The 19,516-nt window shown below is 44.2% G+C and overlaps 1 protein-coding gene across 1 annotated transcript; it reads right to left on the bottom strand.

Moving 5' to 3' along the window:
* Window positions 1-3,035: 3,035 nt before the first annotated feature.
* LOC124653109 (F-box protein At3g07870-like) lies at window positions 3,036-8,655 on the bottom strand. Its single transcript, XM_047192169.1, has 6 exons — window positions 8,435-8,655; window positions 6,354-7,741; window positions 6,155-6,274; window positions 5,914-6,009; window positions 5,635-5,694; window positions 3,036-3,125 (listed from the first exon to the last, which is right to left on the bottom strand). The coding sequence occupies exons 2-6, from the start codon at window positions 7,656-7,658 to the stop codon at window positions 3,051-3,053; spliced, it is 1,656 nt and encodes a 551-aa protein (XP_047048125.1). The 5' UTR covers window positions 7,659-7,741; window positions 8,435-8,655; the 3' UTR covers window positions 3,036-3,050.
* Between the last annotated feature and the right edge of the window lie 10,861 nt (window positions 8,656-19,516).

Below are 19,516 nucleotides of genomic sequence, written 5' to 3'. Positions count from 1 at the left end.
TCAGGTCAGCAGAGACAGAGAGCGTGTAGCCCAGCAAGAAGCCCATGACGACCTTCACCGGAGTAGTCGGGCCGGATCTCGTGCGATTCACGATGGTTTCTGTTTTTTTATTCTTCATTTCATTTTCTAACATTAAAATTTTAAAATTGGTTTCCGTTTTTGTTTGTTAGCGAATCCTGCAAACTGTAATCGCCATCCGCTCACACATTTGTGCGCGCCTACATCAGTCACTTCAAACTTTACGTCAGTCAGTTCAAACTTCAGAGGCTCTGGACCTGCTTGACTCTACATGTGCCCCTGGCCATGCAGCATGAAATGTGTTTGATTTCAACCGTGGAGAAAGATTATAATCCATATACTTAAACAGATATTCATCGTGGCAAGAGTCGGTTCAAATCTTCAGAACCAATATTGTCAGACTAATTTTGCCATCACGCAAATTCTTCAAGGACTCAAAACTGATAAATATGATAATCAGATCACACAGACTACACGATTGGTGCCATGAGTATCATAAATTCCAAAGAAAAAAATGACATTACATAGATGGTAGTACTGCAGAAATCACCGTCTTACAGGTAAGGTATGTTCGACAAATCACACGGAAAAACAACCGGTGCCATATAAATATCATAATTTCGTAAGGAAGCAAATAGATGGTACCACAAAAATTGTTGTTTGGGCCAAAAAGTAGAACAACTGCCTGGGCAAGCTAAGAAGAATGTCACGATAAGCTCTCAAGTCTCAAGCTGACAAGCATTTTAGCATGCATCCTACACCCGAATGGCAGATGCGAGCTTTCCGTGAGGCAGTTGAGGACTGTTCTCTCCAAGATATGGGTTATACTGGTGTGGCTTATACATGGGATGAAAAGTCTGCATATGAACTGGATTAGAATCATGTATGGTAGGTTGCTCTATGATCTCTGTCTCCTCGGTTGAATTTGTATTTTCAGTACAGATGGAACCGGCTTAAAATAAGTACTAATCAGCGATGTCTTCTTCCTAAGAGTGAATTTTCCATGAGAGTGAACTTGGTGACATACATCACTTTCTTAGGATTAATGTCCATCACACACATGAGGGCTTGTTCTTGTCGCAGCAACATGCTTCGGAAATTTTGGAGAGGGCTTGCTAAATTGCAATCCTAGATATGCCCGGATCACCTTTTTTCTGATCTGAGTCTATACAGGAGCATTGCGGGGCGCACTCCATTATCTCACTCTCATAAGGCCGGACATCTCTTATGTGGTCCAATAAGTACGTGTGTTTATGCATGCTCCCTGAGATATACACTATTAGCTGATTAAGAGGATATTACGGTACATACATGGCACTTCTCATTATGGGTTGCACATTCACAAGTCTTCCTCTTTGGATCTGATTGCATACTCTGATGCTGATTGGGCAGAACACTGTGTTCTCGGCAGCAGTTTGGTTGCATGGTCTTATCGTCGCCAACGCACAGTGTCTTGGCCTAGTATGGAGGCCGAATATCGTGCGGTTGCAGATTGCATCGCCGACTCATGTTGGCTATGCCAACTTCTTCAGGAGCTCCATCACACACCTCCTCGTGCGACTGTGGTTTATTCTGATAATGTCTCTGCCATGTACGTGACCTCCAACTGGCTCTTGGCGAAGCTAGGGTTCTTCATGTCCCCACTAGCTCTCTGTTTGCTGATATTTTCACTAAATTAAGGGCTGCCAACCACTGTCTTTGAAGAATTCTGATCTAGCATGAACATCGCTCCTATTGTAGCTCCAACTGCGTGGGTGTTAAATATATGTTGTACTGGTTGTGTACTGGAGTATATAACAAACAGCTCCTAGTCATAGGATATGTACCTGTGTCAATCAGTAACAGAGGCGTGCATTGTGTCGTAATTCTTCTATACCTACTCAACGGAGCTATCAGCTATGGATGCATGGTCAAATGCACTTGACCTTCTACGTGAAGACCGCCAGCAACGACAGAGGCAACTAGCGGGCAGGTGGGAAGGTCACCTCCAGCCTGTGCACGCGGCAGGTACCTGACCTCCCCGGTAAGCTTCAGCTCCAGCCGGAACACGCCCTCCGCCTCTCTCTCCTTCACGAACTCCACCACATTGTCGCTCCCCAGCTGCAAGCTCTCGCCCACCCCTGCCATACACCTCCATATCCCCCCGGCCGGATCTCGAGCAAGCTCCCCTGGCCCTGCATTATCTTGACACCAGCTCTGCGCCGATCTTGGTGAGTGATGCCCAGTTGCAAACTTGAGGTTGTGTAGGGCTACGGCGAGAGATACAATCGTAGGCAAGCGCGGTGCCGTTGGGCTCAACAAGGGCAAGCCGTGCGAGGGAAGTGTCCTCCAAGGTGAAGCGGCGGTGCGGACAACATGCATATGCCATGAAGATCACAGCCACCACGGCCGCGAGGATCATGAGCAGACAGGAGCAGGAGTAGGGGCAGCTTATAGTACAGCGGGAAAGCTAGACGATCATGCAATTTGATAACGGATATATGGGATATACTTATAGTACTGCAGGAAAGCTAGAGATACCCAGAGCAACGATCCAAGTAGGATTCCAACTTGCATGGCGTTCCGATCTCCAAGTCTGGAGTTGAGACGCCGGACCAGAGGAGATCCAAGAGGTTAATACCCTAGCAGGATATCATCATTTGCCAATGTTTGCAAGTTTGTAATGGCAAATTATGTCACTTATTCACCCATTTTTACGCCCTTGCTACACAGTCTCAGTTCAGACTTCAGGTGTCCTGAACCTGCTTGATCCTAGTATTTGATTTCAGCCGGGGAGAATGCATATACAAGGCTTTTCACTTCGAGATATTCTGCAAAACTTTACAAGATATTCAGTGCAAAAGAGTTCATTGATCTTCAAGGTCTCAAATAAACATGTTACAAAATCAGATCACATGGACTAAACAGGCATAATAAGCATGATAAATTCCAGATAAGAACAAACATAAACATCAGATAGCAGGTAAAAGACCTAAAGTAGCAAGAGCAGAACAGCTATCCCAGCGAGCTAAGAAGAATGTCATGATAAGCTCTCAAATGTCAACTGCATCCTCACCCTCACTGTGATTCTGAGAGCAAATGACAACATTTGAAATTGATGCACCCACCTGAAACATGAGTAGAGATCAGATCAAGACACTGGTACATGTCATGGGAAATATATAATTCCTGTTAGACATAAGGAAGACCTGAATCCTCTTTTCTGTTTATTTCTCAAAGAGAAGGTGCACAACAAAGATCTACCATGTGGCGAAAAATGAAATTCAATGTCCCAAACTGAAAATAGAAGAGAAAATGAAAATGTGGGAACGGATACACATCCATGTTTCCAACTCCCAATGTTCTCTGTTCTTGAACAGTGCTTATGATGATTTCTGTGCGCATAACATGTATGATATTTAACAACTTGTGTATCATAAGTTCTATGAAAAAGATAACACACCCTGGGTGAAACTGGTTTGGTCTCTTTATAATGAAGGGGCTCCTCATGCTCAATCTAGGAGAGGATCTTTTGGTGTAAAGATATTTTCAGCCTGGTGGAAGAGTACAGAAGTATTTCTAAATGTCAAGTTGGAGATGGTTCCTCAGTTCTGTTTTGGAAAGATTTTTGGCATGATGATGTGACTCTTTGCAACAAATTTCCGAGGCTTTTCTCTTATGCCTTGGACTCAGACGCCACGGTGGCTCAGTTTGCGGCTACTGATCTCCGGTCCGGTTTCTCTTTGCCTCTTTCGGTGGAAGCATTCCAAGAATATCAGCAAGTTATTAATCTGTTAGCTGAGAAAAGGTTGGAAATGGGATCAGTTGATAAAAGAATTTTTGTGTGGGGAAGCAAGTACACTTCCTCTAGGTATTATAACTTCCTCTTTGAACAACTCCCAACAGATGGTGCTCTGAACACTATATGGAATTCCAAGGCTCTTCCTAAGCTGAAGGTTTTTTCTTGGCTCCTCATGATGGATCGACTAAATACAAGAGATCTAATGCTACGTAAGCAATGGCACCTTGATTCTGGGTCAGATTGTGTTTTATGCTCGGAGACGATGCTTGAATCTAGAAATCACCTCTTCTTTGAATGTGACTTTGCAATTAATTGTTGGAACTCAGTGGGTATTCACTGGAACATGTCTATGTCCTTGTCTGACAGGATTCTTGCTGCACGTACACAGTTCACCGGTCCATGTTTTATGGAAATTTTGGCATGCGCTGCGTGGAATATTTGGAAGCTACGTAATGATGTTATTTTCAGAGGGATTCCCGCTTCACTTGCTCGCTGGAAAATAAACTTTCAAAATGATTTGATGGTTCATAGGTACAAAGTCAAGGAAGATCAAGTTCAAGCCCTCCTTGACTGGATTCTGGCCCTATCTTTTTAGTCTTTTCAATGTCACTAGCACATTTCTACCCCCCCTGATTGTATTCTTTTAAACTTTGTGACCGCACCCGGTTGGATATATTTACATAAAAATTTCACACCGTAGGGGATTCCCCTACGGTAAAGTTGTCAAAAAAAATTTAACAACTTCCCGTCTCTTTGACAAACTACTTGACAACAACTAAATTAACGTGTAATTCCATGCTCTCTTAAAACATTCATACTCATCATTAACAAAGCATGCCAGCAATGTATAATAAATGCAGACAAGAACATGCTATTTCAAGACGAAACAATTAAACTTCCTAGCATGAAGTTGTTACTTCATAATATTCAAGTCCAATAAGTTAAAGATAAGAATCACAGGAAAACATATCTAGTGATACTGGACTCTCAATGATACCGTGATATCAAATGATCACTTTTAATTCTAGAAAGAAATCACCCAGATAGTGTATGATTGTATGGACTGCCATGCAAATTTTGAATCACAAACAGAGACATACATCAATACAAACAAAAAATAAAATTAGTATGAACAGCTTTCTTGTTCTATTTAACTTGGAATTATTTTTCAGCAGATTTTGTGTTTTTTATCCTCATGGAGTACATTTATGACATACTCCCTCCGTTCCATGATTCTTGTGGCAGATTCGGACGTATCTAGACACATTGTCCGAATCTGCGACAAGAATTATGGAACAGAGGGAGTAGTATTTTGATTAAGTATATCACTGCTGTGAAATTAAATTTATATTTGTTCATGATTATCTGCACTACTTTTTTAACAGTTGGTATCATTTAGAGGCCAGTATCACCATAAATTTATGCAGGAATGCCTGGTAATCACAGCATAAAGTTTATGCAGCAATGCCTGGTTCAGAATATTTAAGGCATCTACATATAAACCTTGATGAATAGTTTATTTTTCATCTGATGTAAAATAAGTTAACTACTAATGTAACAGCGCGATAAGTTCTGTAACTAGACAACTTGCACAGTTAGCATAAAGAAGATAAGTACACACATGGGCACAAATTAAAATATTTGATAAAAAATAAGTGTACTATAGTACAAGTCATTCATTGATATGAATAGAAGGCATAATTACTTTGGTTTATTTCAAGAGAAATTAATTTGCATATTCATTGCAGAACAGACTAGAACAAGTGGTAAAAAAACTAGCAAGCTGTAGCGGAAAGGGAAAACAATAACAAATCAAATCAAATGTAAACCTTTACCTGAACCTGTATAGCACTATTGATCATACTACTGATGTTGTCGAGTGCCTCAGTCGTACCCTGTAGATAGCTTAACTTTATTAGTTTGACATTTAGGACAGTCATGGATGATATGGCTAGTAAATGTAAGCACACTATAGTACTCCCTTTGATTCATATTAAGTGTTGTTGATTTAGTACAACTTCAATATGGATCGGAAGGAGTACTATACCTTGGAAATATCCGCATACTTGATATTGCTACTTGTTAGGAAATGTAAACACACTATAGTACTATACCTTGATAATCTCCAGATACTTGTTGATACGAGCATCTAAAGCTTCTCTATCCCGTTTCTGCTCTACCAAATTAAGCCGCCGGAGGGATCTTGCCTTCTGGAGTTTCATTCAAGACGTGTTACAGCACTAATAGAAGTGCACTTAAGCATCATTATGCCTCCGCTCTTCAAATGGTTATTGACTATTCAAACTAAAATATGAAAAGAAAAGATATGCTAGTTTCATATAGATAAGGAATTACTTGATCTGGAAAGACTGGAAACTTTTGACCAATTTCCATGCCTATTTGTTGTCGAATCGAATCATCTGATAAATGTGGTAGTAGAGCATTGAGCCGTATGCGGAGTTGTTGTGAAGATGCCTATCAAATGTCAACTCATTTGTTAATTTTTCCCATAAACTAATTTTCATTAAGGAAAATTTAAATTTAGCCAGCATACAATACTATGATTCTCCTTTTGATGAATGCAGCTCCACAATTCTTCTATCTTAGAGAGCAGCTGCTGCCACGCCTCCCACTTCTTCGATTCCAAGCCTTCCCGTTGGTTTGGCCTACACACAATACCAGCTTTCTTGTATACATCTAGACGTACAAGTGACTTCACACAAATGTAGGATTGCATGTTGTCAGGTTTGCGGGGGCTGAAATCTAACAGCTTCGCCATCTTAAGCACTTTACTCGTGACGTTCTCCGCAAGCAACTCATACGAATATAGGTTACCGTCACGACATTGCGTCAACAACTTTTCACCATGAGCCAAACTTGGTCCCGGAATGTAATCTATTGCCAGAATATTATACTTCTGGCTCCACCTTTGCTCCGTTTTATTGTCAAGTGTCCAGATCTGCAGCTCACCAACAAGCCTTGTCGGCTGAGAAGGATGAGTTTGAGCAGTTGCTATACTTATCTTCCCATTAATTTCTCTGATCCAATACCGACGAGGACCACCAGAAGCACAATCTTCAGGTACTGATGCTGGTAGTTGTATCCGTGCAAAACTTTCTTTACCGAGATCAAAAGACATAACAGCATGATGCCAGTTAGCTGCCATATCTTCAGTTAGCCAATACATTGTTCCATCAACATTGATTGAACCAGAGTTTCTCACACAGTTCAAGCTTAAGTCTTCTGGAGTTCTGATATCTTTCCATGTCTCATCGCCAAGTTTATAAACTTGAATGAACTTGAATCTGTCTTTATTCTCGGGGTGATCCTCAACACAATCACGAAGAAAGTGTGTAATCTTGTATTCTTTTGTCAATGGGTGAAATCCAAAGCTATATGACGAGAAGTGGTCACCCTTGAGATTCTTTACAGGTTTCTCCAGATGCAAGCATTCACCAGTTGCAAGGTTAGCTATCTTGATTGATGATGTCTTTGTGTATAAGCCAAGAAGCCCATTGCATGAACCAAAAAGAATATCATCAGGCCTAACCACTGGTACTGCATATGTCGACTGTGACCATGCTTCATCAATCAGGATAGCGTCACTAGGGTGGCGTTCGCCTGCAATAGACTCTTTTCCGAAGAATAGGAGGGCAAAATGGGACGCATGCTTGAGGTGTAATGTGACAAACTGAGGATCCCGGATCAAGTTTTGCCAGGGTTTGCAGACACCAACACACATCAATAAAGTGCTCACTGGAAGCCTCAAGAATACCCGCTCGATGAGGTCTCCTGGGAGACAGTTTATGAAGCACTCCTCGTTTCTTTGCTTCTTCGAATTGACTTCCTCAGAAACCATAGTAAACCCAATACAGCAATGCAGCCTTTAAATTAGCAATTCCTGATTTTCCAGTTGACTAATCTTCCTAGTACTGGGTTTTTCTGCGAAGACAGATTAAAAAAATTATGGGGCTGATTAAAGTAACTTGTGGGCAAAAAAAAATCAAGAAGCAAGTTTGACATATTTAGATTCTTTTTATTTTTTTGATTTGGAAAAATTTAGGTTCTGTCTTCCAAGAATTGGTAAACGAAAAAAATAAGTCGTGGGTGCACAACAAATGCAGAGTCAGGCATGACATTTCTATTGACAAATAATGGTGAAATTTTATGTATACATGCATAAATAAAACAAAGTACCTCACCGCAAAATTCTAGCCATGCACCGAAATGGCGCCCCGCAGGAATTAAACGTGTGAGTTGTGTATCGACCAAACAGCTTAGGAATAGTTTACACCAAACTTTAGACAAATAAGCAAAAAATAATAATTTGGGGTTACAAAGGCATGCAAATCCGGATCAGCCGGTAAAAATACACCATTGACCGCGAATGCTGGCTGCAAACAGTAGAAAATAATCATCTTTTGTACGTTAATTCAGTGACTGACAGTAATACAGAAATGTCTAAGCAGTATACTCAAACTGTGGGATAACAAGTTGTTACTTGCAAGGCAAAACCAACAAAGGAACAAACAAATTTGCTTGCAAGGCAAAACCAACAAAGGAACAAACAAATTTTGCAGAAACATGTTTGAGGAGAAAAAAGGAGGGGAGAAGGGCGGGGGGTCCAGTGCTTACCGACGCTGACTCGAACTGCAAGCCACCACGATCCCAAGCCCCCCTTCACTCCGTTGATAGCTTCGTCTTCTCGCTGCACTTCGCGCGCGCGAATCCTCGTGTCCCCGGCAGAAGCCCCTCACCCGCCGGCCGCCGGCCGCCGTCCGGTCTGTAACTAGGGTTAAAGCAGGTTGAAGAGGAAAAATGGGGATTCTGATTCGAGGGTAACACGGGCTGTCGATCGGTCGATCCACGGCCCAGCAAGGGACCCACGACGGCCTGCATCAGGGAAACAGAAGAGGTGATTTCTGGTTTTTCTTCTTCGCCCTGACAGACCCTCTGAAATAGGAGAGCTCATCCGGTCAAGCAATGTTAGCATCTCCAACCGGCGCCACGTAAAAGGTCGCTGACCGACCCACGTGACCAAAATACATCTGGTATGCACCTCGGATGCGTCTCTGCGGACGCTGCGTAGACGCGCAAAGTGTTCGCTCGTGTCTGGCGGACGTTTCGTCGGACCCGCCTGGCATCGACCCTGCGTTGATGCGTCTTCTCAAACGCGCCAGCGACTGCGCTGCGTCGCTTCGACAGCCTGCGCCACGTTAATGGCGATGCCTCGGCTGCCGAGCGGCCGCAGCCCACCTCCGCCAACCACGTTAATGGCGACGCCACGCATCTCACGGCCACCGCATGCCTTCGGCCTATATAAAGGGGGCGCGCGTTCTTCTTCCTCGTCCACTCCTCCAAAGAAACCCTAGCCGCCACAAAGCTCGACTGCAGCGCCGCCTAGGTGTTCCTGCGACGCAGTCAGGCCCGCGAGGAAGTCCATGGCCGGTCTTGGTGGCCGGCGAGGCGGTCGAGGCCGTGGCCCTGGGCGCCCCCGTGGCCGGGGCAGGGGCCGCCGTGGTGGAGCAGCCTACGCGCCCCACGCTCGCCGTCGCCCGCGCCCTCCTAGTCTTCGGCAGGAGGACCGCCGCTCGAGTTCCCCTCCCCATCGACGACGACCCACTCGGCATCAAGCGGCTCCCGGACAAGTTCGCCGAGTTCGTCGATGGCGTCGAGCCGGCGCATTTGCGCCTACGGGAGGCCGCCGCAACTTCGCCGCCGGACCGTGGAGGTCTTGTTCGACGGGCAGGGCAAGATGTACCTGCACACGGGGTGGGACAAGTTCGTCCGCGACCTCGAGCTCGAGTGCGGCTGCCAGCTCACCTTCCTCTACAAGGGTGATGGCGAGATGATCGTCAAGGTGTTCGACGATACGGCGTGCCGCATGCACTACCACACCGGCGAATCCGGCTCGGATACCGATAGCTAGAACTTAGAGTGTTATTTCTTTGCAGCGAATCTGGCTACGGACCAGACGAAGCCAGTAGTGGAGGTTTCTGGATGTTCGTCCTCGGTAGAACCAACAAGGGCACCATCTCCCGCTGGATTTTCCAGTTTGGGTGACTGAGTGTGCCCTCGAATGTTCTTTATTGGCAGTGAACATACGGAAATCAACACAACTGGTTTCCTCATTTTGCAATGTTTTATTTGTGTCCACCATGGTTCAAACTATGTATTAGTTTGTGTAAACCATGTTCCCAATTATGTATTAGTTTGTGTAAAACCATATTTCAATATATAATATTTGGAACTATGTTTAAATGGAGTAGAGGAAAAAAATAAAAATAAAAAATGCGTCGCTCCGCTGGAGCAGCCCCCGGACGCAAACGGACGCGCGGACAAAACCGGTCATTTTAGCGTCCGCGGCGCGACGCAAACGAAAGCTCACGGACATTAAAATGTGTCGCGCCGTTGGAGATGCCCTTATGCGCACGTTGTAGAAGTCATCGCCATCATCGATACCTCTGAGCCCACTTAGAGCAACTCTAGCAGGTCCCTCGTATCGGTCTGGATACGCAGCGGCGGGTAGATATGGGGTTTCGGCCTTTTTTAGGTTAGATCAGATCCCGCATCGGTGGTCTACTCCGGAAAATGTATCTAGGCCTAAGTTGTCAAAATACCCGCATATATAGCGGCCGGCGAGGCGGATGGGTGCCAAACCCCATCCGCTCCTCCGCCTTTCTCCCTCCCACCGACGTCAAATCGCCGCCCCTTCGGTGAGCAATCGGAGCGGTAGAGTGTAGATCGAGCGTACCCACCTCCCGCCGGTGACGATGGTGGCAGGACGCTGGCGCGGGGGCGGCCAGGTGGACGGCGACGGACGCTCCACCGAGCGCGGTGGCCTGCTCCTCCCGCCAGCGAGAAGACGGAAGCGGAGAAGGTGAAGTCGGACGCGGCGCACATCCGTGGTAGCTACCGCTACCGCAACCACGACGTCGCGGCGCCGCCCGCATTTGCCAAGCACGAGTCGGAGCGCTACCGCCGCAGCCGTGCCTCCTCCCCTTCCGCGCCGTCGTTGTCATCGGGGTCGACCTCCCGCCAGTGCCCGTTGATACGTCCAAAACGTATCTACTTTCCCGAACACTTTTGCTATTGTTTTGCCTCTAATTTGTGTATTTTGGATGCAACTAACACGGACTAACGCTGTTTTCAGCAGAACTGTTCTGGTGTCTCGTTTTTGTGCGAAATCCAACTTTCAGGAAAAACCTCGGGATTTTGACGAAAGGGCCTATTTTCCCGAATACCGACGGAGCCGAAGGACAAGTAAGGTGGAGGCCCGAGGGCCCCACACCATAGGGCGGCGCGGCCCGGGGGGCCCGCGCGGCCATGTGGTGTGGCCCCTCGGCTGGCCTCCGACGCCCTCCTTCGGACTACTTATTCGCCTCGACCTAAAAACGCACGGGGAGAAGTCGAAGTCGCCGTAAACCCTCCGAACGCCGCCACATCGCGAAACTCCGTCTCGGGAGCCGAAGTCTCCGTTCTGGCACTCCGCCGGGACGGGGAATTGGAGGAGATCATCACCGCCATCACCGCCAACGCCTCTCCATCAACCAGCCATGTTTCCCCCATCCATGTGTGAGTAATTCCCCCGCTGTAGGCCGAAGGGGATGGTAGGGATTGGATGAGATTGGTCATGTAATAGCATAAGATTGTTAGGGCATAGTGCCTAGTGTCCGTAGATGGTACTTTTATGATATTGTTGCAACTTGTTATGCTTAATGCTTGTCACTAGGGCCCGAGTGCCATGATCTCGGATCCGAACATGTTATTGATTCATGAAGATATTCGTTGTTTATGATCTTACTCGCAAGTTGTATACACATGTCGTCTGTCCGGAACCAATGGCCCCGAAGTGACAAGAATTGGGACAACCGGAGGGGATGGTAGCGATGTGAGGATCACATGTGTTCACGGAGTGTTAATGCTTTGCTCCGTACTCTATTAAAAGGAGTACCTTAATATCCAAGTAGGTTTCCCTTGAGGCCCGGCTGCCACCGGCTGGTAGGACAAAAGATGTTGTGCAAGTTTCTCATTGCGAGCACGTACGACTATAATTGGAACACATGCCTATTGATTGATTATGTAGGATAACGTAGCATAGAAAACAAAAAATTTCCTACCGCGAACACGCGATCCAAGCCAAGATGCAATCTAGAAGACGGTAGCAACGAGGGGGTATCGAGTCTCACCCTTGAAGAGATTCCAAAGCCTACAAGATGAGGCTCTTGTTGCTGCGGTAGACGTTCACTTGCCGCTTGCAAAAGCGCGTAGAAGATCTTGATCACGATCGGTTCCGGCGCCACGAACGGGCAGCACCTCCGTACTCGGTCACACGTTCGGTTGTTGATGAAGACGACGTCCACCTCCCGTTCCAGCCGGGCAGCGGAAGTAGTAGCTCCTCTTGAATCCGACAGCACGACGGCGTGGTGTCGGGGGCGGTGGAGAACTCCGGCGGAGCTTCGCTAAAGCACGGGGGAGTTATGGAGGAGAGGGGGCGGCTAGGGTTTGGGAGGGGGTGGCCGGCCACTCAAGGGGGGCGGCCAGGTTGTGGCTTTGGTGTGGCCGGCCCCCTCCCCTATGCCCCTCATTATATAGGTGGATCCCCAAGAGTTGGTCTCCAAGTCTTCGAATAAGACCCGAACCAAAAACCTTCCATAGAGAGGGGAAAACCTAGCCTAGCTAGGACTCCCACCAAGGTGGGAGTTCCACCTCCCATATGGGGGGGTGGCCGGCCCCTGGGCGGGAGTCCACTTGGGACTCCTCCCCCACTAGGGTTGGCCGGCCATGGAGGTGGAGTCCCATGTGGACTCCACCTTCCTTGGTGGTTTCTTCCGGACTTTTCTAGAACCTTCTAGAACCTTCCATAGAACCTTCCGCGACATTTTATTCACATAAAATGACATCCTATATATGAATCTTATTCTCCGGACCATTCCGGAACTCCTCGTGATGTCCGGGATCTCATCCGGGACTCCGAACAAATATTCGAACTCCATTCCGTATTCAAATACTACAATTTCAACATCCAACTTTAAGTGTGTCACCCTACGGTTCGTGAACTATGCGGACATGGTTGAGTACTCACTCCGACCAATAACCAATAGCGGGATCTGGAGATCCATAATGGCTCCCACATATTCAACGATGACTTTAGTGATCGAATGAACCATTCACATATAATACCAATTCCCTTTGTCTCGCGATATTTTACTTGTCCGAGGTTTGATCTTCGGTATCAATCTATACCTTGTTCAACCTCGTCTCCTGACAAGTACTCTTTACTCGTACCGTGGTATGTGGTCTCTTATGAACTTATTCATATGCTTGCAAGACATTTAGACGACATTCCACCGAGAGGGCCCAGAGTATATCTATCCGTCATCGGGATGGACAAATCCCACTGTTGATCCATATGCCTCAACTCATACTTTCCGGATACTTAATCCCACCTTTATAACCACCCATTTACGCAGTGGAGTTTGGTGTAATCAAAGTACCTTTCCGGTATAAGTGATTTACATGATCTCATGGTCATAAGGACTAGGTAACTATGTATCGAAAGCTTATAGCAAATAACTTAATGACGAGATCTTATGCTACGCTTAATATGGGTGTATCCATTACATCATTCATACAATGATATAACCTTGTTATTAATAACATCCAATATTCATGATTATGAAACTAATCATCCATTAATCAACAAGCTAGTTAAGAGGCATACTAGGGACTCTTTGTTGTTTACATATCACACATGTATCAATGTTTCGGTTAATACAATTATAGCATGGTATATAAACATTTATCATAAACATAAAGATATATAATAACCACTTTTATTATTGCCTCTTGGGCATATCTCCAACAGATTAGTACTTGGATACCGTTTTATTATTATCTGCAAATGCCCTGCTATGATTGTTACATATGAGTTTCTCTCATCCATGCAACGCCCGTCATCCGTCCCCGTGCCTACAGTATTTTAATCCTGCTGTTTACTAAAATCACTACTGCTGTCTTTGTTACTTTGTTGCTGATATTTCCAATGTTGAGGAAATCGCTTATCGGGGTTAACTCGGTCGGCTGACGATTAGCGATTAATAGGCAAATCGGCCGATTAATCGGGCGATAAATGAGTTAATCGGGCGATAAATAAGTTTATCGGCTAATCGGTGACCACTAAATAGGGATTAATCGGGCGATTAATCGTTGAATCGGACGATTTTTTGAACAGTGGATATTTCACTACTGCTACTGCTATAAAACTGTTACTACTGATAAACTCTTGCGAGCAAGTCTGATTCCAGGTGCAGCTGAATTGACAACTCCGCTGTTAAGGCTTTCAAGTATTCTTTGTCTCCCCTTGTGTCGAATCAATAAATTGGGTTTTACTTCCCTCGAAGACTGTTGCGATCCCCTATACTTGTGGGTCATCAAGACTATTTTCCGGCGCCGTTGCCGGGAGCATAGCTTTATTTGGAAGTTCACTTGGATTAATATTGTTCGCTGCAAATTCTCCATCATGGGTAAAACTCGCGATACTAAGGTCGCCATATTACCATCCACTACAAGAAAAGGTACAACTCGAGTACCTCCGCCTGCTCTTGATTCACCATCCGTGATTGATAAACTTGTTTCACCGCCACATGCTTCAAATGTCTGGTACTTCGCTGAATCTGAAAACTCTCATAATACTGATAATATTTCGTTGTGCTTGATGATAGTGGTTCATTGGAAACTTTTCTAGATGCTACAATTGCTAGGTCTAGACAAATTGAAAATGCCGAAACTCCCGATGTTACTACACTCGTTAATTCACCCGAACTTGAATACTCTAGTGATGATCTTGATGAAGATTATGTGGAACTTGATGATGATTTTATTGAAAAATGCCATGCTACTACCGATGCAAGAAAAATTAAAAAGTTGCTTGCGTAACATACCGTTAGATATAAACTGTCTCCGATCCTAAATTTGCCACATCTCCTATAAACATTAGGGATAAAGATTATGATTTTTCTCTTGATCTATCTCATATAGCTATTGTTGAGAAAACACCTTTTTGTGGTACTGAAAAAGAAAGTGCTGTTGAACACATGACCGAGTTATCTACTCTGAGTAGCTTGTTTTCTGATGATGTTAAGAAGCGTACTTACTTTGTTGCTAAAATCTTTCCATTCTCATTAAAGGATGACGCTAAAACTTGGTATAATAGTTTGCCACTTAGTTATATTAAAAGTCCAAAAGAATTGCTTGCTGTTTTCTTTCGGAAATACTTTCCCGCTAGTGCTCAACATGCTGCTTTGCGGAGAGTTTATAATTTTGATCAAGGAGATGAAGAGAAATTGCCCGAGGCTTGGGCGAGATTTTGCTCTCTTATTAGAGCTCGCTCGACCATGATTTAGAAAAGCATGATTTACTTGATATATTTTATAGTGGACTAACCATTGAGTCTAGGGCATACCCGGATAGTTGTGCTTGGTTGTGTTTTCGGAAAAGAACTCCGGACGACGTTCGAAGAATTATTGGCTAAAATAGGCCGGAATTATGATGATTGGACTACGCCTGAACCAACTCCAACACCAATAGTGAAGAAGAGGGGTTTAATTAAATTGAATGATGAAGATATGAGGGAAGCCAAGAAGTCTCTCAAGGAGAAAGGTATTAAATCTGAAGATGTGAAGAATGTACCTCCCATAGAAGATATATGTGAGATAATTCCCCCTTCATCCATGATTGAGGTAAATTCCCTTCAACGCTTTACTAGGGAAGATATTCCGTATTCAAAACCCCCTGCGCAATGCTTAGATGAGTTTGATAATTATATTGTTAAGCAAGAAAATTTTAATATGAGAGTAGAGAATCATCTAATGGAAAATTCTCAAGCTATTAGTGAATTGCATGATATTGTGGAGAGAACCTCCAATGATGTTAAGATGCTTGTTAAACATTTTCATATGGTTCAAACTCAAATTGATCAACTCACTAAAGTGCAAAATGACTTGTTAGGAAATAATGCTAAAGAAAAACATGCTTATGAAGTAACAACTAGAGGTGGTGTCTCTACCCAGGATCCTCTATATCCTGAAGGGCATCCCAAAAGAATTGAACAAGATTCTCAACGCATTGAACCTAGAGCTCATTCTAAGAAAAAGAAAAAGAAACATAAAAATGTTGTAGAATCTGATGCGTGTAGTTGACACGTCCGTTGGGAACCCCAAGAGGAAGGTGTGATGCGCACAGCGGCAAGTTTCCCTCAGTTAGAAACCAAGGTTTAATCGAACCAGTAGGAGTCAAGAAGCACGTTGAAGGTTGATGGCGGCGGGATGTAGTGCGGCGCAACACCGGAGATTCCGGCGCCAACGTGGAACCCGCACAACACAACCAAAGTACTTTGCCCCAACGAAACGGTGAGGTTGTCAATCTCACCGGCTTGCTGTAACAAAGGATTAACCGTATTGTGTGGAAGATGATTGTTTGCGGAGAAAACGAGTAAAACAAGTATTGCAGACAGATTTGTATTTCAGTATTAAAGAATGGACCGGGGTCCACAGTTCACTAGAGGTGTCTCTCCCATAAGATAAAAGCATGTTGGGTGAACAAATTACAGTCGGGCAATTGACAAATAGAGAGGGCATAACAATGCACATACATGACATGATAAGTATAGTGAGATTTAATTGGGCATTACGACAAAGTACATAGACCGCCATCCAACCGCATCTATGCCTAAAAAGTCCACCTTCGAGTTATCATCCGAACCCCTCCGGTATTAAGTTGCAAAGCAACGAGACAATTGCATTAAGTATGGTGCGTAATGTAATCAACAACTACATCCTCGGACATAGCGCCAATGTTTTATCCCTAGTGGCAACAAGCACAACACAACCTTAGAACTTTCGTCACTCGTCCCGGGTGTCAATGCGAGGCATGAACCCACTATCGAGCATAAATACTCCCTCTTGGAGTTAAAAGTAAAAACTTGGCCAGAGCCTCTACTAGAAACGGAGAGCATGCAAGATCATAAACAACACATGTGTAATAACTTGATAATTAACATGACATGGTATTCTCTATCCATCGGATCCCGACAAACACAACATAGAGTATTACGGATAGATGATCTTGATCATGTTAGGCAGCTCACAAGATCCAACAATGAAGCACAATGAGGAGAAGACAACCATCTAGCTACTGCTATGGACCCATAGTCCAGGGGTGAACTACTCACTCATCACTCCGGAGGCGACCATGGCGGTGTAGAGTCCTCCGGGAGATGAATCCCCTCTCCGGCGAGGTGCCGGAGGAGATCTCCGGAATCCCCGAGATGGGATCGGCGGCGGCGTCTCGGTAAGGTTTTCCGTATCGTGGTTTTTCGCATCGGGGGTTTCGCGACGGAGGCTTTAAGTAGGCGGAAGGGCGAGTCGGGGGCCGGACGAGGGCCCACACCACGGGGCGGCGCGGGCCCCCTTGGCCGCGCCGCCATGTGGTCTGGCCACCTCGTGGCCCCACTTCGTATGTTCTTCGGTCTTCCGGAAGCTCCGTGGAAAAATAGGTCCCCGGGTCTTTGTTTCGTCCAATTCCGAGAATATTTCGTTACTAGGATTTCGAAACCAAAAACAGCAGAAAACAGAGATGGCACTTCGGCATCTTGTTAATAGGTTAGTTCCATAAAATGCACGAATATGACATAAAGTGTGCACAAAACATGTAGGTATCATCAATAATATGGCATAGAACATAAGAAATTATCGATACGTCGGAGACGTATCAAGCATCCCCAAGCTTAGTTCGCTCGTCCGAAGCGGGTAAAACGATAACAAAGATAATTTCTGAAGTGATATGCCATCATAACCTTGATCATACTATTTGTAAACATATGTAGTGGATGCAGCGATCAAAACAATGGTGATGACATGAGTAAACAGGTGAATCATATAGCAAAGACTTTTCATGAATAGTACTTCAAGACAAGTATTAATAAGTCTTGCATAAGAGTTAACTCATAAAGCAATAAATCAAAGTAAAGGTATTGAAGCAACACAAAGGAAGATTAAGTTTCAGCGGTTGCTTTCAACTTGTAACATGTATATCTCATGGATAATTGTCAACATAGAGTAATATAACAAGTACAATATGCAAGTATGTAGGAATCAATGCACGAGTTCACACAAGTGTTTGCTTCTTGAGGTGGAGATAAATAGGTGAACTGACTCAACATAAAAGTAAAGAGAATGGTCCTTCAAAGAGGAAAGCATCGATTGCTATATTTGTGCTAGAGCTTTTATTTTGAAAACATGAAACAATTTTGTCAACGGTAGTAATAAAGCATATGAGTTATGAAAGTTATATCTTACAAGTTGCAAGTCTCATGCATAGTATACTAATAGTGCCCGCACCTTGTCCTAATTAACTTGGACTACCGGATCTTTGCAATGCACATGTTTTGACCAAGTGTCACAATGGGGTACCTCCATGTCGCTCTGTACAAAGGTCTAAGGAGAAAGCTCGCATTTTGGATTTCTCGCTTTTGATTATTCTCAACTTAGACATCCATACCGGGACAACATGGACAACGAGATAATGGACTCCTCTTTAATGCATAAGCATGTGGCAGCAATTATTATTCTCATATGAGATTGAGGATATATGTCCAAAGCTGAAACTTCCACCATGAATCATGGCTTTAGTTAGCGGCCCAAAGTTCTTCTCTAACAATATGCATGCTCCAACCATGAAGGTGGTAGATCTCTCTTGCTTCGAGACAAGACGGACATGCATAGCAACTCACATGATATCCAACAAAGAATAGTTGATGGCGTCCCCAGAAACATGGTTATCGCTCAACAAGCAACTTAATAAGAGATAAAGTGCATAAGTACATATTCAATACCACAATAGTTTTTAAGCTATTTGTCCCATGAGCTATATATTGCAAAGGTGAATGATGGAATTTTAAAGGTAGCACTCAAGCAATTTACTTTGGAATGGCGGATAAATACCATGTAGTAGGTAGGTATGGTGGACACAAATGGCATAGTGGTTGGCTCAAGGATTTTGGATGCATGAGAAGTATTCCCTCTCGATACAAGGTTTAGGCTAGCAAGGTTATTTGAAACAAACACAAGGATGAACGGTACAGCAAAACTCACATAAAAGACATATGGTAAACATTATAAGACTCCATACCGTCTTCCTTGTTGTTCAAAACTCAATACTAGATGTTATCTAGACTCTAGAGAAACCAAATATGCAAACCAAATTAGCAAGCTCTAAGTATTTCTTCATTAATGGGTGCAAAGTATATGATGCAAGAGCTTAAACATGAGCACAACAATTGACAAGTATCAAATTATCCAAGACATTTTAGAGTTACTACATGTATCATTTTCCAATTCCAACCATATAACAATTTAACGAAGAAGAAACTTCGCCATGAATACTATGAGTAGAGCCTAAGGACATATTTGTCCATATGCTACAGCGGAGCGTGTCTCTCTCCCATAAAGTGAATGCTAGGATCCATTTTATTCAAACAAAACAAAAAACAAAAACAAACCGACGCTCCAAGCAAAGTACATAAGATGTGGCCGAATAAAAATATAGTTTCAGGGGAGGAACCTGATAATGTTGTCGATGAAGAAGGGGATGCCTTGGGCATCCCCAAGCTTAGACGCTTGAGTCTTCTTAATATATGCAGGGGTGTGATGACCCACC

This window comes from Lolium rigidum, chromosome 5, assembly GCF_022539505.1.
Source record: "Lolium rigidum isolate FL_2022 chromosome 5, APGP_CSIRO_Lrig_0.1, whole genome shotgun sequence".
Classification (NCBI taxonomy): Eukaryota; Viridiplantae; Streptophyta; class Magnoliopsida; order Poales; family Poaceae; genus Lolium; species Lolium rigidum.
Note: the sequence above shows the minus strand (reverse complement) of the source record. Positions and strands in the feature narration are given on the sequence as shown.